The following is a 23593-nucleotide window of genomic DNA, read 5'->3' as shown; positions in this document are numbered from 1 at the left end:
TGGTAAATAGACATGCTGGCAGCAATGGGCACCCCACTATCAGATAGGATGACAGCCCAGGTGTCTCGTGGGACTTGTATTCAGGTTGTATTGTAGTCAGGTTGGCTTTTCGTTTCTTGGTGATTCTCTGAGAAACCACAATGGACCTATGGACATTTGATACTCCATGTGAATGAGTCTAAAAGCTGGGCAATATATGGAGGAGCTAACATTCTTAACTGTCATACAAGAGAAGTTAACCAATGTGTAATAAAAACAATAAGTTACCCTTTGAAGAAAGGACACAGGAAGATGTTTGCAGAGTAATAACTGTCACTGCAATGCTCTCACCTTTTTTGTAGGTATTAGACTTTACACCGATTTGATCGGGCTGATCGGTATCGGCTGATATTTAGCATTTTATGCTGATCAGCTTGAATGTCATAATTCACCGATCCGATCAATGACGTCATTGATCAGCTCCGCAAAAGACATTTAGTCCGCGTCGCCGCATACACAGTATATTTGAATCCAAAAGCAAGTTTATTTTATAACCTTGTCGCATGTCTTTTGACCGTAGTACTGTAAATATCTGACGGCCAAAGAAGTTTAAAAAAAAACAAAAAAAAACTCGGCGGTGTGAGAGAGACAACACGTAATGCCAGATCAGACTACAAGACAAATTTGCTCTTTCACGATTCCATTGTCAGACTACTGCAATAAAATATTATTGATAATTAATTAATATAATATTCCGCATCCCGTTTTTTACGATCATTGGGCTTTATCTGGTCAACTCAAATGCGACCGGATACACTTGTTACCGTGGCAACGACAACAAGAGTGGAGCGAGCCGACGCTATTATAAGGACAAAATGGGGAAAAGCGTGCTCAGGACAGGATAGGACTTTCGTTTAAGGCTTGCTTGAGGTATGTTCACGTACTTTTAATACGATACGGCTTGCAAGCAGGCAATACAATGTTATGTAGCCTAGCAAACTAGCGGTAGCACGAAAAGGTTGCCGCCGTTCTGTCAAATCATGCTCTAAAGTTTCGGTTGTGGGTGAAGTAATTTAATTAAAAATAAAGTAATTTAATTACAGTAAGTTAGCACCTATTATATCTATCATGTCATGTTGGTTTGACCTGACTGATTAGAATTAACGATCTGACTAGAGTGGTGATTTCCAACCTTTATGGAGGCAAGGAATATATTATATATATAAACCTTTGCAAGAACAAAAGCAAAAGACCTTGTGAAGATGCTTGCTGAAGCTGGTCAGTGTCATTATCCACAGTGAAACTAGTACTGTACCAATGTGGGCTAAAAAGCCACTCTGCCAGGATGAAGCCCATCCATCCTTCCATTTTCTGAACCGCTTCTCCTCATTAGTGTCACGGACGTGCTGGAGCCTATTCCAGCTATCATTGGGCAGGAGGCGGGCTACACCCTGAACTGGTTGCCAGCCAATCGCAGGGCACATATAAACAAACAACCATTTGCACTCACATTCACACCTACGGGCAATTTAGAGTTGTCAATTAACCTAGCATGCATGTTTTTGGGATGTGGGAGGAAACCGGAGTGCCCGGAGAAAACCCACGCAGGCACGGGGAGAACATGCAAACTCCACACAGGCGGGGCCGGGGATTGAACCCCGGACCTCAGAACTGTGAGGCAGACGCTCTAACCAGTCGCTCCACCGTTCCGCCAGGATGAAGCCATTACTTCAAAAAGCCAGATTCCAGTTTGCACATGCACACAGGGACGGAGACCCTAATTTCTGGAGACATTTCCTATGGTCTGATGAAACTAAAATTGATCTTTTTGGCCATAATGAGCATTGTTAAGTTTGGAGGAAAAGGGGGGAAACTTGCAAGCCTGAGAACACCATCCCAACTTTGAAATACAGGGGTGGCACCATCTTATTGTGGGGTTGTTTTTCAACCACAGGGACTGGTGCACTTCACAAAATAGATGGCATCATGAGGAAAGAACACTATGTGGAAATACTGAAGCAACATCTTAAGACGTCAGCCAGGAAGTTAAAGCTTGGGCACAAATGGCTCTTCCAAATGGACAATAACCTGAACCATACTGCCAAACTGATTACAAAGTAACTTACGGATAACAAAGTCAGTTTTTTTGGAGTGGCCATCGCAAAGCCCTGATCTCAATCCAGTTGAAAATTTATGGGCAGACATGAAAAGGCATGTGCGAGAAAGGTGGCCAACCAACTTGCCCCAGTTACACCAATTCTGTCAGGAGGAATGGGACAAACCTCCTGCCAACTCTTGCGAGGAGCTTTAGGAAGGATATCCAAAACATTTGACCCAAGTCATGCAGTTTAAAGGTAGCGGTACCAAATGTATGTAAATTTCTGACTTTGAAGAAAATAATTGTCCCCCAAAAAATCCTTCTCTCATTATTCTGGCATTTAGGAAATAATCCTAATTGACCTAAAACAGGGAAAGTTTAGTCGTATCTCATGTCAGTGAGGGGGAAAAAAACCTTCTATTTATATACTGTATGGAAACTTATGGTTTCAATTGTACAGTGCAATGAAAAAGTGTTTTTCTCCTTTTTTTTTTTGCATAGTATCCCCACGTTAATGTTTAAGCTCATCAAATGTAAGTATCAAAGATAACCCAAGTAAACATAAAATGCAGTTTTTAAATGTTGATTTTATTTATTGAGGAAAATAAACGATGCAAAGCTACCTGGCCCTGTATGTAAAATTATTTTCCCCCTAAACCTAATAACTGGTTTGGCCACCCACAGTAGCAACAACTGAAATCAAGCGTTTCCTATAACTGGCAATGAAATTGTCACATCTCCGTGAAGATTTGTTGGCCTACCCTTCTTTGCGGAATTGTTATAATTCACCAGGCTGGAGGGTTTTCAAGCTTGAACGGCCTTTTGGAGGCCATGCCACAGAATTTCAATCTGATTCAAATCCGGACTTCATTTCCTCAACCTTCATTATTATTATTATTTTTTTTTTTAAGCCATTCAGAAGGTGACTTGCTAAGGTCACAAACTGATAGACGAACATTGTCCCTCAGGATTTTCTGCTAAAGCGCAGAATCAGAATCCTCTTTATTTGCAAAGTATATCAGAAACACACAAGGAATTTGTCTCTGGTAGTTGGAGCCGCTGTAGTACGACAATAGATAGCCGTTTTGATGATAAATACTTTTGAAACATAAAAACACACAACAGAGAGTCACTTAGCCTCAAGCAATTTAATGGCAAGAGGGAAGAAGCTGTTGGAATGTCTGCTGGTTTTAGTTTGCATTGATCAATAGCGCCAACCTGAGGGAAGGAGCTGGAATAGGTGGTGACCAGGATGTGGAGGGTCCAAGAGGATTTTGCATGCTCTTGTCTCAGTTCTGGCAGTGTGCAACTCCTCAAAGGTGGGTAGGGGGGGGCAACTTCGTTTTGTCAACAGGTTCTATTTAAGTGATTTCTTGTTTGCGTGTGGTCAGTGAAAATGAACTCAACTTTCTAAAAGATGTGATTAGCCGCAATTAATTCATGATTTAACAAGGTTAAATTTATTTTTTCACACAGGGCCAGTAGCTTTGAACAGTTTTGTTGTTCCTAAATAGATTAAATCACCATTTGAAAGCATTGTTTACTTGGGTTATTTTTGTCTATGATATTGTCTGTGATATTTATGCTTGTTGGATGATCTTAAAGATTAAAGTGAAGAAACTATGCAAAAAAAAAAAAAGAATTTGAGAAGCGGGCAAAGATTTTTCATGGCACTCTACATAGGACTTTGGTTGCCTATATTTTTTAACTTGAAATGATCCCACACATTCAACATTCTGTCTTTTCACCTGACTTGCCGCACCATTGCACCAGTGGGTGGCTGAGTCTGCAGGAAATATCCATATGGAAGCATCGTCCTGGCAAAGCTTCAACGCAGAGATTTTGCGTCAACGTTTTTTAAAATTTATTTATTTTGTTGTAGTCGAGTTACCAGACTTGTGTGTTTTTTTTTTGTTTTTGTCTTTTTTTTCCTCCCAAGCCCTAAATGTATTCCTTAGATGATACAGAGGCGGAACCAGACTCTTTCCTATGTTGCGGTGGGTTGCATTTCAGGTTCATAAATTTTTTATTTTATTTGAATTGTTAGGAATGTTTGGCCCACTTTAGTTGTTTGACTTTGCAGGTAGCACTATACAGTTTTGGACTCAAAAATTTGAATGAAAAGATATGCATTTTATGTTGTATGAAAAATATAGCTTACTAGAGTAAGCTATTTGTTTGTTTTCAAACTAAATGAGAGAATATTCTTCTTCTCCATAGCTGAAAGAGGTGAACTCAACTACAATCCTGTCTGCCATGCTCTCTTATGTGTGGCCGAAGGACAGACCTGACCTACGGGCACGTGTTGGCATCTCGCTGGGCCTGCTAGCTACAGCCAAGGTACTGTGAGAGACTATTACATGTCTATTACAGACATCATATCACCATATACACTACATTGGTTTTACTTTTTTTTCACAACTTAAGCTTCATGTTATAAAATCTGTACGTCAATTCTAATTTCTCTCTTGTTCAAAATAAATATTTTTTACCTTAATTTCAACTGCAAGGCTCAAATTAAGTGGTCTCGCATTGCAGTTGGCGAGTTAAAATTCAAATTTTGTGCCTTAAAAAACATTGAAAAGCAACACTGTGAATCACAGTTTTACCACAAAGATGGTTGCGAAGACAGAAGCACGCAGGGACGTATGTGATACAACGAGGTTACGTCACCGATGCGTGGGAAGTAGAATGCGGAAGAAAAGAGTTCATGGATACTTTTAAAAATTCCCACCATGCAGAACTCGCTGCTGTGGTGGGTCCAGAACGCGGACAAGTTTTCCTGTTCAGCCAAGTTGTACAAAACGTTCCCTGGCTGTCCTCGCGGCAAGCACATCGAATAAGAAGATTTTATTTTATTTTTTTCCCTCTGGCTGGAAGTACCATCACGGGAGAACAGGTGAGCCTTCAGTCAACGTGTATAAACTTACAAAACTATCCGTCGTAAAATGTGCACTGCAGTCGCGTTGATGTTCAGCTCGCCATTCGCGTGTGTCTTCAAAGAGTCAATCCATCAGTATCAAGTTACCCACAAAGCCATGTTGTCTCTGGTGACCGTTTACAAAACTATGCGTCGTAAAATGCGCACTGCAGAGTCACATTGATGTTCAGCTCGCCATCCGTGTGGGTCTTTAACAAATCAGCCCATCACATTTTTATTTTTCCTCATTTTTTGTGAGCTAAAAAACCTCACCGAGCTATTCTGTAAATTGAGGCATCCAGCGAAGACAAATGTTTGGGGTGTAGCCATTGTTAGCTTGCTAACTGCATACTGGAGTGGTAAATGGGGCTTGTTCTGGAAGCTAAGCACAGCTAACACTAAACGGAACAGCCAAAGGAAATGTCACTTTGTCCTGATATAGTGGGGCAGGGAACTTGCGCTAGAAAACATACGCCCCAACCCCGTGATCTCACAGCACTGTGTTTTAGCCCCGCCCACAAAATCAGGAAAATTCAAACGGTGAAAAAGATGCTTACGCTCTCAACAATCCAGCACTATATTGTTATGTCTTTGCACACCGTATGTTTTCAGCACTTATCTTCAATCATATTTAATGTATTTAGAAACACTGATATCTACTTGAGTTGTGCAACCTCTAACATACTTACATTTAAGTCGCTGACTTAGGGATACAGCTACAGTGTCTTTATTTATGCAACTCGTTTTGGCCTTGTGCTTTGTTCAGTGTAAAGGTACAAAATGTGAACCTTAATGAAAATGAAAATAAATGCACTAACAAGTCCTTGGCTCAGCTGGAGCTATTTTGGCATGCTTCTTTGGCTTTGTGATAGCTGAAATAATTACAGTCTTTGCAAATCACTTATTGCAGCTGTTAGTCTTTCTTGCATTCTGCTGAGCACTTTCATTTATCTCTGCACTCAAAAGGTGTCAGCCTTTTATAGTGTACTTCTTTAAAATTGTTTCTGGTGAAATGTTGTCAGTCAAAACATTTTCATCATATTAAGAATCTTTATTGTCGTGAACACATGCATGTACATGAGATTTTTACTCTGCATGCATCATAGTGGTCGATACATCACTGTTCGTGGCACACAGTGGAGTAGCGGGCTAGCCCAAGGACACCACGGTCGGGGGATTTTGGGGGTGAATGGTCTGTTGCTGCATTTTCTCAAGCTTTGTATACACTTGATGAAGCTGACGTTACTTTTTGCCCACATTCTTCTGCCGGTCTGTGACTTGAAACTGGGTCACGGTGACAGGCAAAAGATCTTAACCACTTGGCCTCGGCTGACCCATATTAAAGGTCAGAGTGTAAGGATTTTATGGCGGTCGGTTAAGTCATATTTGCATTGTTAATGTTTTGTAATACATACACATCATTTACAGCAAGTTGTCAACCATAAATTGGGAAAAGAAAAAAAGTATTTTATTGAGCACTCCTGAACGCTCCCGATTTTGAGACAACGTGGGAGTAGTTACTCTATTCACCGCAAGGGCTACTGGAATTGATGTAAAGTTTGTCAAGCATTAGCGTCCTGCACTTACTCTGAATGGGGAGTTACAATTTTGAATATGAGCAGGATGAGGATTTTTATACACAGGAGCCGGCTGAAAGTAGACTTGTGGTCAAACCCTGCAATTTTGAGCCGATCAGGAGGTCGGAGCTTGTCTGTGATAACGGCTAGCAACTACTTGGGAGCTACACAGACGTCACATCATTAAGTGAAAGTAAACTACTGTATCAATGTGACACACGACGGTGAAAAGGGGACACAATATCGCACACAGTGGGCTGGAAATACAAATGCTACGTGTACAGTATTAGCATGGCTTTGACATAGTCTTTGCCTGTGGGCTCCTCGTCCTCCCTTCATGACACTTTTGGAAGAAGTGTAGCTTATTCGCAACCATGGAAGTGATCAGTGACTTACACTACATTGACACCAGACGCAAAGAGAACTTTTGCCTCCCCAGCTTGGGTAGGGGGTGCAATAAATAGCGTGTACTGAGCAGCTGTTCAATGTGGACGCGCCAGTAATGTCAGATGCTGGATTTTTTGTTTTTCTGTCCAATATCTCAAACAATCAGTGTTACGGCCTCAACAAGTCAACCTTCAGTGGTTTCCGTAACAAAATATGGACATCCCGTCAGATTTGGGAGGTGTCTCCACTGTGAAACATGGGGGACAGGGAAGCTGGTCAAAGTTAAAGTTGATGGGAAGATGGATGGAGCTAAATACAAGGCAATCCTGGAAGAAAAACTTTGGAGGCTGCAAAAGACTTGACTTCATGTGTCACAATAGACCAGTCGAAGTCCAGACTGAGATCCGTCTGAGCTTGAACTAGCTTGCAAAGAAGAATGGACAGCAATTTCACTATCTGGACGTGCAAAGCTGATAGCGACATATCACAAAAGACTTGCAGCTGGGATTGCAGCGAAAGGTGGCTCAACAAAGTATTGACCCAGGGGTGCTGAATACAAATACACACCACATTTTTATCTGCTTAAAATTTTGAAAACTACTGTATGTGTTGTTTCCGTTCCACTTTACAATTGTGTGTTACTTTGTGTCGGTTGATATCATATAATCTCACTAAAATATTTAAGTGTGTAGTTGTAAGGTGCAAAATGTGAAGAAGTTCAAGGGGTATGAATATTTTTAAAGGCACTGTATTGTGTTGCTGAGCTCTAAAATCTCCCACCACTGGCATTAAAACTAAAAGGTTGCTTTCTGGTAATAAAAGTATTACAGTTAAACATTCAAGGTTGGAGCTAAAGTGCTACCTGACACACACACATCCTTGAAGAGAGCAGCTGCATTACTTGTGTGTGCACTAAAATATACACTGGGTACGGAAAGTATTCAGACCCCCTTAAATTTTTCTTTTTTTTTTTGTTATATTGCAGCATTTAAGTTCATTTTTTTCCTCATTAATGTACACACAGCACCCCATAGTGACAGAAAAAAAAACGGAATTGTTGAACATTTGCAGCTTTATGAACAAAAGAAAAACTGAAATATCACACAGCCATAAGTATTAAGACCCTTTGCTGTGACACTCCTATATTTAACTCGGTTGTTGTCCATTTCTTCCTTGAGATGGTTCTCCACCCTCATTGGAGTCCAGCTGTGTTTGATTATACTGATTGGACGTGATTAGGAAAGCCACACACCTATCTATATAAGACCTTACAGCTCACAGTGCATGTCAGAGCAAATGAGAATCATGAGGTACAGCACACCGTACCGCTGTTCTGCTCCCCTCATACATGTTCTGTACTATTTTAACATACTTCTCTGCAACTCCATGATGCAGTTCCTTCTGATTTTCTCTGTACTTCTCCATCAAAACCCTCAAGGCAAATAATGTATCTGTGTTACTCTTCCTAGGCATGAAACCATACCGTCGCTCTCAAATAGACACTACTCTCCCATAACTTCATTGTGTGGCTCATCAACTTTATTCCTCTATAGCTCCCAGAGCTCTGCACATCACCCTTGTTCTTAAAAATGGGCACCAATACACTTTTCCTCTATCCCTGTGGCATCTTCTCACCCTTTACAATTCTGTTGAACATCCTGGTCAAAAACAACACAGCCAACTGTCCTAGATCCTTCCATACCTCCACAGGTATGTTATCTGGACTAACTTTAGTGCCCTTACCAGTCACTGCTACTTCCTGGTCCACCACACTTGCCTCTTCTTTCTCTCTCTTATTTTCCTCATTCAACAACTCCTCAAACTACTCTTTCCATGTATCCAGCACACTGCTGGCACCAGTCAACACATTTCCATCTCTATCCTAAATCACCCTAACCTGCTGCACGTCCTTCCCATCTCTATCCCTCTGTCAAGCCCAACTTTATAAATCCAGAGCTGCCAAATGGTACGGAACATCCGTATTTTACTTCTTCTTAGCTAACCTCTTTCCTTGTACGCTTTGCTGCACTTTAAGGTTCCACCAGCAAGTCTCTTTCTCCCCTTTTCTACCAGAAGACACACAAAGTACCGTATTTTCACGACCATAAGGCGCTACATATTAAAAGTCTCAGTTACAGGGTCAATTTCTGTATTTAACACATACATAAGGTGCACCGCATTACGCTAGCATGTATGCTAGCGTATGTTTTTAAAAAGGCAGCGCGAGCAAAACTGAGTTCGGTTGTACTTTATTGAAGTATTTAACAATGTACTCACGTTATTCTTTTGATCAATCCTCATCCACAAATCCATCAAAGTCCTCATCTTCTGTATCCGAAATGAACAGCTGGGCAAGTTCTCCAAGAAACACGCCGGGTTCCCTCTCGTCATTGTCTGAGTCAGTCTCGTTGCCGGGGGGCTGTTCAGCAATGATGCCGGCTTTCGTGAAAGCTCTGACAACAGTCAAAGCAGATACCTTAGCCCAAGCATCCACAATCCATTCACATATGGTGGCGTAACTCCCCCCGCCCTTGCCTCCCAGTCTTAGTTGCACTTGATTTTTCACAACGGCTGTGAGATGGGCGCGCATGGAGTCACAGATCAACAGGGACGGTGACGCGTGGAAAAAAACATCCGGTCTCTTTACGTACACCTCACTCAGCCACTCTCTCATTTTCTTCTCGTCCATATCAATCTCGCTATGAAGCGATCGGTTAATCTAATCTAATCTATTTCCTTTCCTGATATTCAATTATATTTATTTATTTATATATATATTATACCATTTGACAAGAGAAAATCCAAGAAACGGCAGAAACGAAACAGACTGGCTGTGCAGTTCCTGTGTTCTCTGGCTGCCCTAATGTGTAGCAAAGTTCCCAGGTTGACTCACACAGCTGTTCTTGTGCTTTTAATTAGCCCTAAAACCCAATTCAATTCCATTAGCTGGACATGCCAGCCAGCACAAGGGCACCAGCAGAGACAACCATGCACAGACTATGTGTAAAGCTTCTATGTGCATATTGGTAAATGAAAGTGGTTTTACTTAATTCTAAAAACATTTTAAAACTCCTCTTTGGAGCCTCTTGTAGGGATAGGCACAATAATTGATTAATTTGATATTGGTTTCTGTCAAATGAGTAGAGTTATCTTCTTTGGGAAATTGAGCTGACAACATTATGTTGAATATCACACTGGCACACTGATAGTGAGAGTGTCCCATTCCATTAAATATTTTTAAATATGACATATACTGTACACATGAAAGCTTTACAACACCCTGATTTTCCCATCTTTTTTTACATTGAAATGAATGCAGTTCAATTTCTCATTTTACTCCGAAATGAAAGTACAGAACAAATATTCAAATTACAAAAGAAATCATGAAATCCACAAACAAAAATGTATTCTAAACCTTTGACTCATTAAAGTAGCCAGATATAACAGCTGAACATGCTTGTGGCATTATTTCTAAAATGGAAATCAAATATTCTTCAAAAGTTCTTCACAACTCTGCTGTGGAATTTCCCATAACTGTGACAATTCATTGGACTTGAACGACTTGACTTTCAACTTAAAAAAACAAATAAACAAACAAACAAACAAAAAAACCTTACAAAAAATTTGCGTGTTCTAAAACTTGACTGGTAGTGCTACCCTTCAATGGCTTTAAACGCAGCAATCCTTTCCCTTTTTTTATTATTTTTTTTAAACTAGAAAAAAAACACCTGTTTGGTATTCCAAACAGGTGTTGTTTGTTGCCCCTGTCCAAGCTTTTCTGGAACATGTTGCATGCATCAAATTCAAAATGAGAGAATATTTGCAAAAAAAAAAAAACATTAATCAGTTGGAACATACTTTAAATATCAATTGAATATAGTTTGAAAAGGATTTGCAAATCATTGTATTCTGTTTTTGTTTACTTTATACAGACCTGTGGTTATAAGGTTTAATGGCATTTTCTCATCTATATTTTATTTCTGTACTGTTGTGTCCTTTGTCATGTCAATTTTTTTCTTATTTTGCTCTATTTTGGGTTTACTGGATGTTTGTCATGGATGATAGGACCCCTCAAAAATGAAATGATACATCTCAAGGGGTTTATCATAATAAAAAAGTACTATTTAGGACTACAGAAATGTTGAGGCTCTTTTTGTTGTCTGATGGGCTGTTTGACACTTGTTCCCCCTCCCTTCCCTATATGCCTTCCCAGATTACCAATGTGACAGTGCCCTTCATGTTTAAGTATGCAGTGGACGAGCTTAACCAGATGTCGGGACACATGCTGAACCTGAACGATGCGGCAAGCACTGTGGCTACCATGGCAACGGCAATGTTGATTGGCTGTGAGTTCCAAAGTTGTGTTGCACTAGCAGGTGCTGTGCTCATCAGAGGCGACTATAGGACTGCCTATTATCTCCAAGATGACCTTTCTCGACACACTCACATCAATGCTGCAGCACAACCCCTGCCTCATACTCATTTTATGTGTTATATGCTCTGTTATATATTTGGATTCACTTATTTTAATTCGCTCATACTGTATGCAGTGACAACCTTTTAATGTGATAACCATTTCCTCTCAATGTGAAAATTTTTATTTGTCTATAGCAAAACAGACAAAGCAATTTTGACTCTTCTTATGGCAGGTTTCTGACGTAGGCCAAGTATGTTTCTGTCTCCGCATTCTATTTGTACTCTTATTTTCTTTTTTGCCTGAATAGTCCCTGTGCACAAAAAAGAAGTCGGGGTGAGGTGGAGCTCCAGGGGAAGCTCATTTCTGATTATTTTTGTTTTTTTCCCAGAGGTGCTAATGAAAAACAAATACATAAGGGAAATAGTGACCCGACTCCTTGGATACATACACTCAGCCCTGTAGCCACTTATTTTAATAAACCCACTTAGGTCTTACTCAGTAGTGCTTGGTGAATAACTGGAGCACATGAACAGGAATCCAGACAGGATGAATTAGGATATCAACGAAGAATGTAGGGGATGCTCTTCAAGAATGGAATTGTGTTTTGTGCGCCCCTTCTGCAATGCTCTGGGCTCATGTCTATGTTGGGGTGTGAAATTTGGCTGAAATGGTGGCCCAGTCCTCATCCTACCTTGTCAGACGTAGACACATTGTTCATTTGATGAGTATTCCTATTTAACGCCACATTACTCCCCCACAAAGAGCGGCAGAGAGAGCAATTACTACTATACTCTGGTCCTATGAAACAAGCTATGTATTCTCAGTGAAATCATCTCAAGAGGACCATGTGTCATTCAAACTGATGTGAATTTGTGACAGTAACCCTAAGCATTTTCTTTTGTAACTGCTGTAATGACTGTTTGATGATCCTCCAGCGACTGTTGTGCTCATTCTCAGTGGCAAAATTAAGCCTGTACCTCAAATCTTTTGAAACAAAACTAATTACCAGCAGCCAAGTAACACATCTTTTCTACTAACCTATAAATTGGCAAATCCAAGGAGATGTAGTGCAACATTTCTAATACTCATCAGCCTGGGTCCCAAGTAGCGGCTGACAGTTTTCGGGATTCACACCGGTTTCTGTGGGTCACGTGGGATTCCCACACAGTCACATGTGTGTGTGTATATATATGTGTGTATGTGTGCGTGTGTGTGTGTGTGTGTGTATGTATGTATATATATATATATATATATATATATATATATATATGTGTATATATTTGTTTGTGTGTATATGTGTGTATATATTTGTTTGTGTATATATATGTGTGTGTGTGTATATAAGTATGTGTGTGTATATATATATATGTATATATATATATATATATATATGTATATACATATACATATATATATATATATATATATATATATATATATATATATACATATGTGTGTGTGCGTGCGTGCAGCGGCTGAAATAAGTATTTATTGCTATTGACATGAAATTTTCACCAGATGTTGGGAACAACCCAAGTAATGCATACATACAAAGAAAGTAGAAAAAATAAGAAATTAAGTTGTGTAATAATGTGAAATGACGCGGAAAAAGTATTCAACATGCCAACTGGAATTTATTTACCGTAATTTCTCGTGTATAATGCACATTTTTTACCCAAAGAAATTGTCAAAATTCTCTCTGAGGGAAATCATAACTACAATGCGGCCTGAGACAAAAATAGTTTGACACCCCTGGGACTACAGTCTAGTCCCAAGCATGTATAACTGATACCAGGGTGTCTGCGAATCCATAGTCTTAAAAAGCCTTAAATTTGACTTTCCAAAATGAAGGCCTTAATTATCGCTAAAAATGTAAAATCATTAAATCCACCTTTCGAAGGTCGATAAGAAAATGCTTAATTTTGTTGAGTATAGATAATGCAAATATATGCAGTATATTGGAATGCGCCTATCTATGCCCATATTACCTGCTACTTGAGGTAATATTTACTGAATGAGAAGTCTTCAATTTGGTTTCTTCAAACCAGGTTTACTTCTTCTACTCTCACTCCAGGACACTCATTGGTTGATTCCTGATTGCTCTTTCATTGTAAGATTTAAGTATATACAGCTAGAAATGAAAAAAATAACAACTATGCTCTTACCTGTGCCTAATTTCGAGGCTGCCGTATTATACCCCACTTGGTCCACTTTACTGCAGCAAAACTTCTCATGTCCCCCAGCCTCTGACTAAAACGTCATCTCTATACTATTCTAGGTTTAGGACAAGCTTAGGTTAAGCCCAGCCCTGTTTCAGTTTAAACCTCCCTGCTTTACAATGTCGGAGTGTGTAATTGCAGGTCTCCTCCCCTGTTCCAGATGGTCTGTCACGGGCGTGTACAGCCCTCTTTAACGAGCTTCGGAACATGGTGTTCAGCAAGGTGGCCCAGAGCTCTATTCGGCGGATTGCCAACAACGTCTTCCTCCACTTGCACAGTCTGGATCTGGACTTCCATCTCAGCCGCCAGACGGGAGCACTATCCAAGGCCATCGACCGTGGCACTCGAGGCATCTCATTTGTCCTTAGTGCCCTCATCTTCAATCTGGGCCCCACGGTCTTTGAGATGGGACTTGTTAGTGCCATCCTGGTAAGATCTGTTTTGAGATCTTTCTATGGTGTTTGACATGTCAAATACTCTGAAAAATCTGCTCTCCAGTGTTCATTCTTTGTGTAGTCCTTATTCCAATACCCAGCACCTTTCGTCACCTTGACACACCGCAGCAGATTGTCAGGATATTAATTCCAGAATGTCTCATTTTCATTAGATGAATCCCGTTTTCTTTGGGTGGGCAACCCCGTAGCTCATTAGCATTGATGTAGAATCCAGAAGCTTTGTTGCAGTGTAATGTCCTCTCGTGTATGCCTACACACACTCATGCACGTGCGCGCAGACACACACACACTTCAAAAAGACCTGCTCATCTATGGCTTTGTCTTATTATTCCACCCTGGACCATAATGTCCGCTTGGATGTAATGAGGATAGACATCATTGCCCAAATAGCAAAAGCGTTAGCATGATTAGTTCTTGTAGTTTCCCCACCCTTTGTAACCCACTATTTCGTACTCTGACTTGTGACACCAGCACTGGAGCGTGATGGACTGATGTGCTTACTTGACTTTGTTTCAGGAGGCTTTTAAGTTGCGAATGATATATATATATATATATATATATTTTTTTTTTTTAAACTTGCTTTTGTCTTGTGCAGTTCTACAAATGTGGTGGAGAATTCACGGCCGTAGCGTTGGGAACATTATCCACTTACACCGCTTTCACCATTCTTGTGACACAGTGGAGGTAACATTTAGCATGCCTATACTTTTGTGCTGATTTGTAACATGTTGTACAATGTACAGTATTTATAGATTAACTACTGTTACCTTGTATCAGCTCAATAGTCAAAAGTGCTCATTTCTTTCTGCACACAGAACTCGTTTCCGCGTAGAAATGAACAAAGCAGACAACGAAGCAGGCAATGCAGCTATCGACTCTCTCCTTAACTACGAGACTGTTAAGGTGAGATCACACAGACATACTGTACATACACATACACACCTCTGCCCCTCAACCCTATTTTCAGTTCCTCCTTAATACTCCTCGCCGCTTCATTTTTATTTCCTGTCTTCTGCTTGCTTAATTCAGGAACTATCACAAGTGTTCCACCTTTTAAATCTTTTTCCCCCTCTTAAATGTTTTACTTCTACACTTCAGTATTATTATAAAATGCGATACTGTATAAAGTAACATTTTGTGTACATTTGTTAGACCTTTTCAATATGTTGGCATTGTACTATACAGTATGTAATACAGATATGCAGTTGAAGAAGTTTACAGACACTAATCATGTGAAATAATGTCATTAATTTGGTGCTTTTAATGATTTATTGGAACCATTGTTTTTTTTTCTGGGTGGGATGACATCCAGGCGGCACAGATGACTGGTTAGCACATCTATCTCACAGTTCTGAGGACCAGGGTTCAAATCCCGGCCCCGCCTGTGAGAAGTTTGCATGTTCTCCCAGTGCCTGCGTGGGTTTTCTTCAGGCACTCCGGTTTCCTCCTACATCCCAAAAACATGCGTGGTCGGTTTATTGAAGACTCTAAATTTTCCGTAGGTGTGAATGTGAGTGCAACTTGTTGTTTGTTTATACGTGCCCTGCGATTGGCTGGCGACCAGTTCAGTGTCTATCCCGCCTCTCGCCCGAAGGTAGCTGGGATAGGCTCCAGCACGCCCATGACCCTTGTGAGGATAAACGGTACAGAAAATGGATGGATGGAATGATACTACAACTTTATGCAGTAAATGACTTTCCTTGTACACAGTCTGGACAATATAATCTGTTGTTTAGGGCTGTCAAAATAATTACTATAGCGACTTATTGTTCAAGAAACAAAATGCACACTAAAATTACTTTTTCTGGACTCGATAAATTGTCATTGTTGTGGTGAGCCGGCGCGCAGATCACACATTGAGCTGACAGAGTTGGACGTTTGTGTCATTAGCCGCTAGTGGGCTCATGGAACGCCGGTGGACCAGTAGACTCTTGCCGGTGTTGGCTCCATCCAATACTCCACAGCCTTGCTCCATGTGCAGCGCATAGATTCATGCAACAGAGACATTTGAGAAAGTTATAGTGGGTACGGAAAGTTTTCAGACCCCCTTAAATTTTTCACTCTGTTATATTGCAGCCATTAGTTAAAATAATTTAAGTTCCTTTTTTTCCTCAATGCGCACACAGCACCCTATATTGACAGGGGAAAAAAATTATTCAAAAAGAAAACTGCAATATCAAGTATTCAGCCCCTTTGCTGTGACACTCATATATTTAACTCGAGTGCTGTCCATTTCTTCTTCATCCTTGAGATGGTTCTGCACCTTCATTGGTGTCCAGCTGTGTTTGATTATACTGATTGGACTTGATTAGGAAAGCCACACACCTGTCTATATAAGACCTTACAGGTCACAGTGCATGTCAGAGCAAATCAGAATCATGAGGTCAAAGGAACTGCCTGAAGAGCTCAGAGACAGAATTGTGGCAAGGCACAGATCTAGCCAAGGTTACAAAAAAAATTCTGCTGCACTTAAGCTTCCTAAGAGCACAGTGGCCTCCATAATCCTGAAATGGAAGATGTTTGGGACGACCAGAACCCTTCCTAGAGTTGGCCGTCCGGCCAAACTGAGCAATTGGGGGAGAAGAGCCTTGGTGAAACAGGTCTGGACTGCAGGCAGGCCAGTCTAGTACCCGCACTCTTTTAGTACGAAGCCACGCTGTTGTAACACGTGTAGAATGTGGTTTGGCATTGCCTTGCTGAGATAATCAGGGGCGTCCATGAAAAAGACATTGCTTGGATGGCAGCATATGTTGCTTGGATGGCAGCATATGTTGCTTGGATGGTGCCTTCACAGATGTGTAAGTTACCCATGCCATTGGCACTAACACAGCCCCATACCATCACAGATGCTGGCTTTTGAACTTTGCGTCCATAACAGTCCGGATGGTTCTTTTCCTCTTTGGCCCAGAGGACACGACGTCCACAATTTCCAAAAACAATTTGAAATGTGGACTCGTCGGACCACAGAACACTTTTCCACTTTGCATCAGTCCATCTTAGATGAGCTTGGGCCCATAAAAGCCGGTGGGGTTTCTGGGTGTTGTTGACAAATGGCTTTTGCTGTACATAGTTGAGTTTCAAGCTGCACTCACGGATGTCGCGCCGAACTGTAACTACTGGCAAGTGTTCCTGAGCCCATGTGGTGATATCCTTTACACATTGATGTCGGTTTTTGATGCAGTTCCCCCTGAGGGATCCAAGGTCACAGGCATTCAATGTTGGTTTTCGGCCTTGCCGCTTACATGCAGTGATTTCTCCAGATTCTCTGAACAATTGGATTATATTATGGACCGTATATATGAGTAAATCCCTAAATTCCTTGCAATTGTACATTGAGGAACATTGTTCTTAAACTGTTCAACTATTTTCTTACACACTTATTCACAAAGAGGTGAACCTCGCCCCATCTTTGCTTGTAAATGACGGAGCAATTCAGCGAAGCACCTTTTATACCCAATCATGGCACCCACCTGTTCCCAATTAGCCTGTTCAGGTGTTTGATGAGCATTCCTCAACTTTCTCAGTCTTTATTGCCACCTGTCCCAGCTTTTTTGGAAAGTGTTGCAGCCATAAAATTCTAAATTAATGATTATTTGCTAAAAACAATAAAGTTTGTCAGTTCGAACATTAAATATCTTGTCTTTATAGTTTATTCAATTAAATATAGGTTGAACTTGACTTGCAAATCATTGTATTCTGTTTTTATTTATGTTTAACACAACGTCCCAACTTCATTGGAATTGGGGTTGTACATTACACATCTAATAATGTCTTAAAAATCACTTACAGAAGTTCCTCTGTTGTTTTTGGCAATTTTTTTCACGGGCCTAACGGTGCGTTCGTCTGTAACTAATGTCAGTGCGGTAAACATGGACAGTGGCCCAATGGTTCCAGGAGGTGCAAGTTTGCTTCTGTTAATATTTTTTATTGCCTCAAGGCAGAATCTTTTTTGTGTCGACAAATTTTTGTGGTCGAGTTTGCCAATTTTTCTTTTTTTCTTCTCTTCACAGCTCTATATTTGACCACAATTTTCACAGGAGATATTAAAAAAAAAATTCCCCTGAAAAGGCATTTTTATCCCGACACAAGAAACTAAATTTCTCCTCACTGATTTTCAGTTCTTGGTATGTTGTACTTAGCTTGGCCATTTCAACCAGACTTAGCATTTTGACAGACTGTTATTATTGTGGAAGCGTGTCACATTGTTAATGTAACTGCTCCGTCATTATCATGTAATGACACTCAACTCACATTGTCTAAAGCAGGGGTACGCCGAGGTACTGCTCGAATAACAATTGTATGCAATTGTCGCTTATTTCTATAAGTAATGTGACATTCTCTTTAGTTGGTCTGCTTTGTGACTATCACGCAGCCTGACCTTGTTCCATTTTATGCCACATCCTCTGCATCTTTGCATCATCTTGTTGTCTATTTGTAAACTCACAAACAAATCCTCTATCTAGCAGGTTCCAAATGATTTTTCTTCATTAATCTGGATATATTTTGATTCCCATGTTATTTCCTTTGCTGTTATTTTGCATTCTGTTTTCCTTTTACATGTTTCTCTGTGTTATTTTGTATCATCTGTGTCAATGTGGCCGAATTTAACATCACTGAGCTGCGAGAGCATATGTAATTAGATCTCCGCCCACTCAGAAATCCGTTCCACTTTCACAGAAGGCTTGATGAGAAACCTGAACATGGTACCTTCTTTGTGCTGCTTATGTTTGTTCTTCATGTGCTACTTTTTCCTCTCTATCCCCGACCCCACCCTCAGTTCCCCTGCCTTTGCCTGTATTCCGATCTATGGCATGTCCGTAGCTACACAGTCAGTAGTTAAAGAAGCAAATCGCCCACTTTGCCAGAGCAGAAAAACAATAGTGCAACTAAACAAATGCAATGTTTGTCAGTTAGTGGGTAATTGGCGGTGGAGTGGAGGAGGGAGCTTGTTATGTTTATGTTGGCATTTTATTTGCTGCATTTAAGGAATGTATTTGTAGCAGATTCATGAGTCTTTTTCCTAAAGTGATAACTGTATGTTTTAATCAAAATTAGTGCTGCTCATGTTGATCAGCACTTAAAAGGTTATCTTTTGGGTGATGTTAATCCGTCATGGATGTATGTCAGAAACAAATGTATGCTGTAATTTTTCCTCAACTTGCATATTTTATCTTTACTTTGGAGTTGTTAATCTCCTCAAGATTTGACTTTATTAAGTAGCTCTCTATGGATTTTGTTCTTTTACTGTACTGATTTTCATTTCAATACTGGGGATATGAAGATACAGACATGAAGTGCTTTAGAGGCCAGGCCAACTGAGACCCAGACTACTCAGAGCAGTCACTGACAACCAATGCATCCTTTATATGGACTGTTACAAGTGTCTATCTGTCTGACACCACGCTGTATGGTTTCTTAACCTCCAACCAAACCACATTTTGTGTCTCTCATTCTCCCTCAATGTACGCGTATTTTCATCATCAAACCCTGGGCTGTCTCTGAGTCATTATCCCCTCTTTGTGTTTCTCACATCAGTACTTCAACAACGAGAAGTATGAAGCCCAAAGGTATGATGGATTCCTGAAAAGCTACGAGTCATCCTCATTAAAAACCACGTCTACGCTCGCAATGCTCAACTTTGGCCAGAGCACCATCTTCAGTGTCGGCCTCACCGGCATCATGTTGCTGGCCAGCAAGGGCATTGCAACAGGTGGGTAAGACTACAGTGATTGTCACCATATTGCTGCATTTTTTTGTTTTAATAGCATTCTTTGTCAGACGTGTGGCCTTGGCATTTCCAATGAGCTGCTCAACTGACCCTCTTTAACTTTAAACTGGGAAAAAATATTTATACACCAACATCAGATATTGATACTTTTGCTGTCCTATGTCAATTTCCAGTTTACATATACGTACATACACGTACATACAGCGGCTGAAATAATTATTTAACACGTCAGCATTTGTATCACTAAATATACTTCCAAAGGTGCTATTGACCTGAAAATTTCACCAGATTTTGGGAACAACCCAAGTACAAATAAGATCAGAGATTAAGTTGTGTGTAAACATGTGAAATGACAGGGAAAAAGCCAAGACAAAACCTGAAATCTATTGATAATAAAACAGCAATCCAGCCCCTTGTCAGTGCAAATGAATATCAGCTGGTTCAGTCCTAATTGATGGCCTACAAAAAAAGGTCTAATTGCCAAGGTGTGAGTCAAGACACATCTCACGATGGATAAGAGCAACACCCAAACATTTACATCATGCAAACAATGCTATTGTTTTATACATATGAGTGACACTGATTTATTCCAACTGACATGATTCAAAAGGCCAAGACTGCTTGAATGAAAGAAAAAAAAAAACAAAACAAAAAACTATGCAAGTTTGGTCAGTAAAACGCCCTTAAAAAGACAGTTGGTGACTGCGCTGCAGTATGCAGTGATTTGTTTTGCATTATTGCCATGCTTCTGTTGGCGCTCGTCACATTTTTACAGGAAAACAAAAGTCCCTGTAATGAACGGAACTAAATGTTTTACAATTGAAAGCGTGAATAGTATTATACGTATTATTAAATGCAACAAGCATGTAAATGAAACCCCAGAGATTCTACTGCTTTGGTAAATGTACAAAACTTCGTGTTTATGATATTCATAATGAAAGGAAGATTATCTTTACCCTTTATATGCCTCTACGGTGCTTCTGATGTGTAGGCACAATGACGGTGGGCGACCTGGTGATGGTAAACGGCCTGCTCTTCCAGCTCTCCATCCCTCTAAATTTCCTGGGCACAGTGTACAGAGAGACGCGGCAGGCTCTTATAGACATGAACACGCTTTTCACGCTGCTCAGTATCGACACCAAGATCAAGGTAACTTCAGCATCAGTTTGACATTAATTTCTTCACATTGTTGAGTTCATTCACAAGAGAATTTACTGTGTTCCTTTTTGTTACTCTGACAATGTCTCATCTGTATGCAAAGAAACTAAATGCTGTGTACAAAAGCCTGGAGATATTGATGACAAAGAGAAAACTATCTAAATACTCTTTTCTACAGCCACAGTGTCACTACCATCCATTCATTTTTTTCTACCGCTTATTCTCGCGAGGGTCGCGGGTGTGCTGGTTGACTTTGGGCGAGAGGCGGGGTACAGCCTGGACTGGTCGGCAGCCAGTCGCAGAGCACATATAGACAAACGTTCACACTCACATCTAAGGACAATTTAAATTTAATGACGCTAACATGCAGGTTTTTGGAATGTGGGAGGAAGCTGGAGTACCTGGGGGAAAAACATGCAAGTCTGAGGAGAACATGCAATCTCCAAACACAAAAGGTGGAGCCTGGATTCGAACTCTTGACTTCAGAACTGTGAGGAACATGTGCTAACCAGTCATCCACCATGCCAACTCAGTGTTCCTATAATTTTTTTATTTTAATGCAAGCGTAGCATGGTTAATAATGTGTTTTGGCCTCATGTACTGTGCATGATCGTGTGTGCTTGTTGTAGGGCTGGGCAATATGACCTAAATTTAATTTGACTGTATCAATTGAATCCCTTCACAGTAACGGTGGCTATATATACCAAGATATAATTGTCAGTGTAAAAATTATATTGGAAGCATTCATGAATACGTTGTTGTTTTTGTTAATGTATTAATTGTAGTGCCGTGTTACGTAATTGTCTGGAAAAAAGGGATTTGATAAGATTGATTAGAAGAGCTTTTACCGCATACCGAAAAAACCTGAAGTGAAAAGCTTTGAATCGCAGCAATTAAGCTGAACAAGTGAAACCTAATGACAACGGCTGTGTTTACTATCGACACTTCACATATGGTAAGACAAATAACTTTGATTTTGTTTTGCAATATATTATGATATTAGATATCTTCTTGTTCCTATTTAGTTTTTAGATTAATATTAGCTTTGTCTCAGTGGAGGGAGACTAGGAAAGCAAGAATTACATTGTTGTGTTATACTGTGCATATGACAAATAGCTTGACTCTTTCATGTTTCATATTAGGCACAAATAGCAATGACAAAAGCAGTCTTGACTGCACTCCCTATGTAAATATGATGTACAGTATAATATTATATACAATATAAAAGCAAGTTACATTTAGATACAATTCATAAGGAACTTATTGTTCTGCATGTACAAATCTTTTACATTAAACCTTTAAATAACATCAGACTGTACGCTGCAGGCTGGGGATACAAGTGTGCATGGATTTGGGTCCCACTTGTCATCAATTGCGTAAGGATCAGACAGGAGCAGGGTGCAAATGTTGTACAGAAGCTTTGCTGCATATATTTGCTTGGCATTAGCTGGCGACCAACTTGAATACTATGATAAGTCACGATGAAAACTAGTTGTTGATGCGTCTTTCTTTCTTCATTGCTTCTTGTCCTCCATTAGTGATAACAATACTTTAAAAAATGTACACACAGTTGTTTCTGAGTAGCTGGTAAAGCAGGGACACACAGGTCTTTTAACCAGAAAGACCAAAAAACAGCGCTGCCTGTCAGCTCCGTGAACAGACCTGCATGAGCCATTTCTATACTGAGACAGCGGCAATGACTTCGTCAATAACCATTATCACGATTGGTTGGTTAAGTCCAAATCTGTACCTTCGTCCAAATTTATACCTTCTACCGATTATACCGTGCGCTGCTAGCTTGATTTGACTCCTGCTTTTACTTTTGCCCCTTTTGCCAGATAACAACTGCAGTGATCTGCAGGTATATCTTATCATCAATTGCAAGATAAATAATACATTCTTAATATCTGTCTTCTTAATGGTTTATTTTCCTGACACTATTGTAAAATCCAAATGGGAGCCATTTTAACGTGATAAATTAATATTTTTTCAGTGACTATTTGTATAATACACAATTAAGCATTAGTCTTGAAAGTTCTTGCAGAATTACTTACATATGGTCATAGAAAAGCTGTTGGAAGCTTGCAAACCCTTTTCCTGCTTGCCTTTCTGCACACGTTGCGAGTGCACTTCAAATGTGTAGTCAGATGTTTCCTGTTTAAATATTGTTAATTCAGATTTGATTTGAACAGGCACACCCTTTGTTATTATTTTCATGAAACACACTGAATCTCATGCTAGAAGAGTCGACTTAAGTGCAAATGTTTCTGCAGCTTGGCCATCTGAGCGCTAGTGACGTGTCCGCCTGCATTTGCAGCAGTAATAATGATTCTTATTTTTCACTCATCAGTTCTGCTCTCATTTGTGATTCCCCCGGAGAATGGCGCAGCCTAGCAAGCCATTACTGACCAAACGCAATATGCATTCTGTTGAACAGTTACATTATGTACTTAAAATAATACATGCCACCCCTGTAACTGCTCCGGAAGATAAATTGCTTTTTTTTTTCTGCATGCGGGAAGGGTGGAGTTCTAATCTGTTTATTCTAATGGACTGTGACTTGTTGGTATTAATTGCCATAGCGGGATTGTGCTGTCATTCATTTTGTATTCACAATCTAGCTACCAATGGCCCTGTCTTTTTGGAAGTTTTTTT

General features: G+C 40.1%; 1 protein-coding gene across 1 annotated transcript in view; it reads left to right on the top strand.

The window, feature by feature from the left end:
* Positions 1 to 23593, top strand: part of abcb7 (ATP-binding cassette, sub-family B (MDR/TAP), member 7) — a 37795-nt gene that overhangs the window by 4675 nt on the left and 9527 nt on the right. Inside the window, exons 4-10 of the mRNA XM_061686767.1 lie at positions 4298 to 4417; positions 11175 to 11307; positions 13758 to 14026; positions 14648 to 14736; positions 14868 to 14955; positions 19588 to 19762; positions 20772 to 20929. Of these exons, the coding sequence (XP_061542751.1) occupies positions 4298 to 4417; positions 11175 to 11307; positions 13758 to 14026; positions 14648 to 14736; positions 14868 to 14955; positions 19588 to 19762; positions 20772 to 20929 (1032 nt within the window). The remainder of the gene's footprint in view (positions 1 to 4297; positions 4418 to 11174; positions 11308 to 13757; positions 14027 to 14647; positions 14737 to 14867; positions 14956 to 19587; positions 19763 to 20771; positions 20930 to 23593) is intronic.

This window comes from Phycodurus eques, chromosome 9 (genome assembly GCF_024500275.1).
Source record: "Phycodurus eques isolate BA_2022a chromosome 9, UOR_Pequ_1.1, whole genome shotgun sequence".
In the NCBI taxonomy this organism is placed as follows: Eukaryota; Metazoa; Chordata; class Actinopteri; order Syngnathiformes; family Syngnathidae; genus Phycodurus; species Phycodurus eques.
Note: the sequence above shows the minus strand (reverse complement) of the source record. Positions and strands in the feature narration are given on the sequence as shown.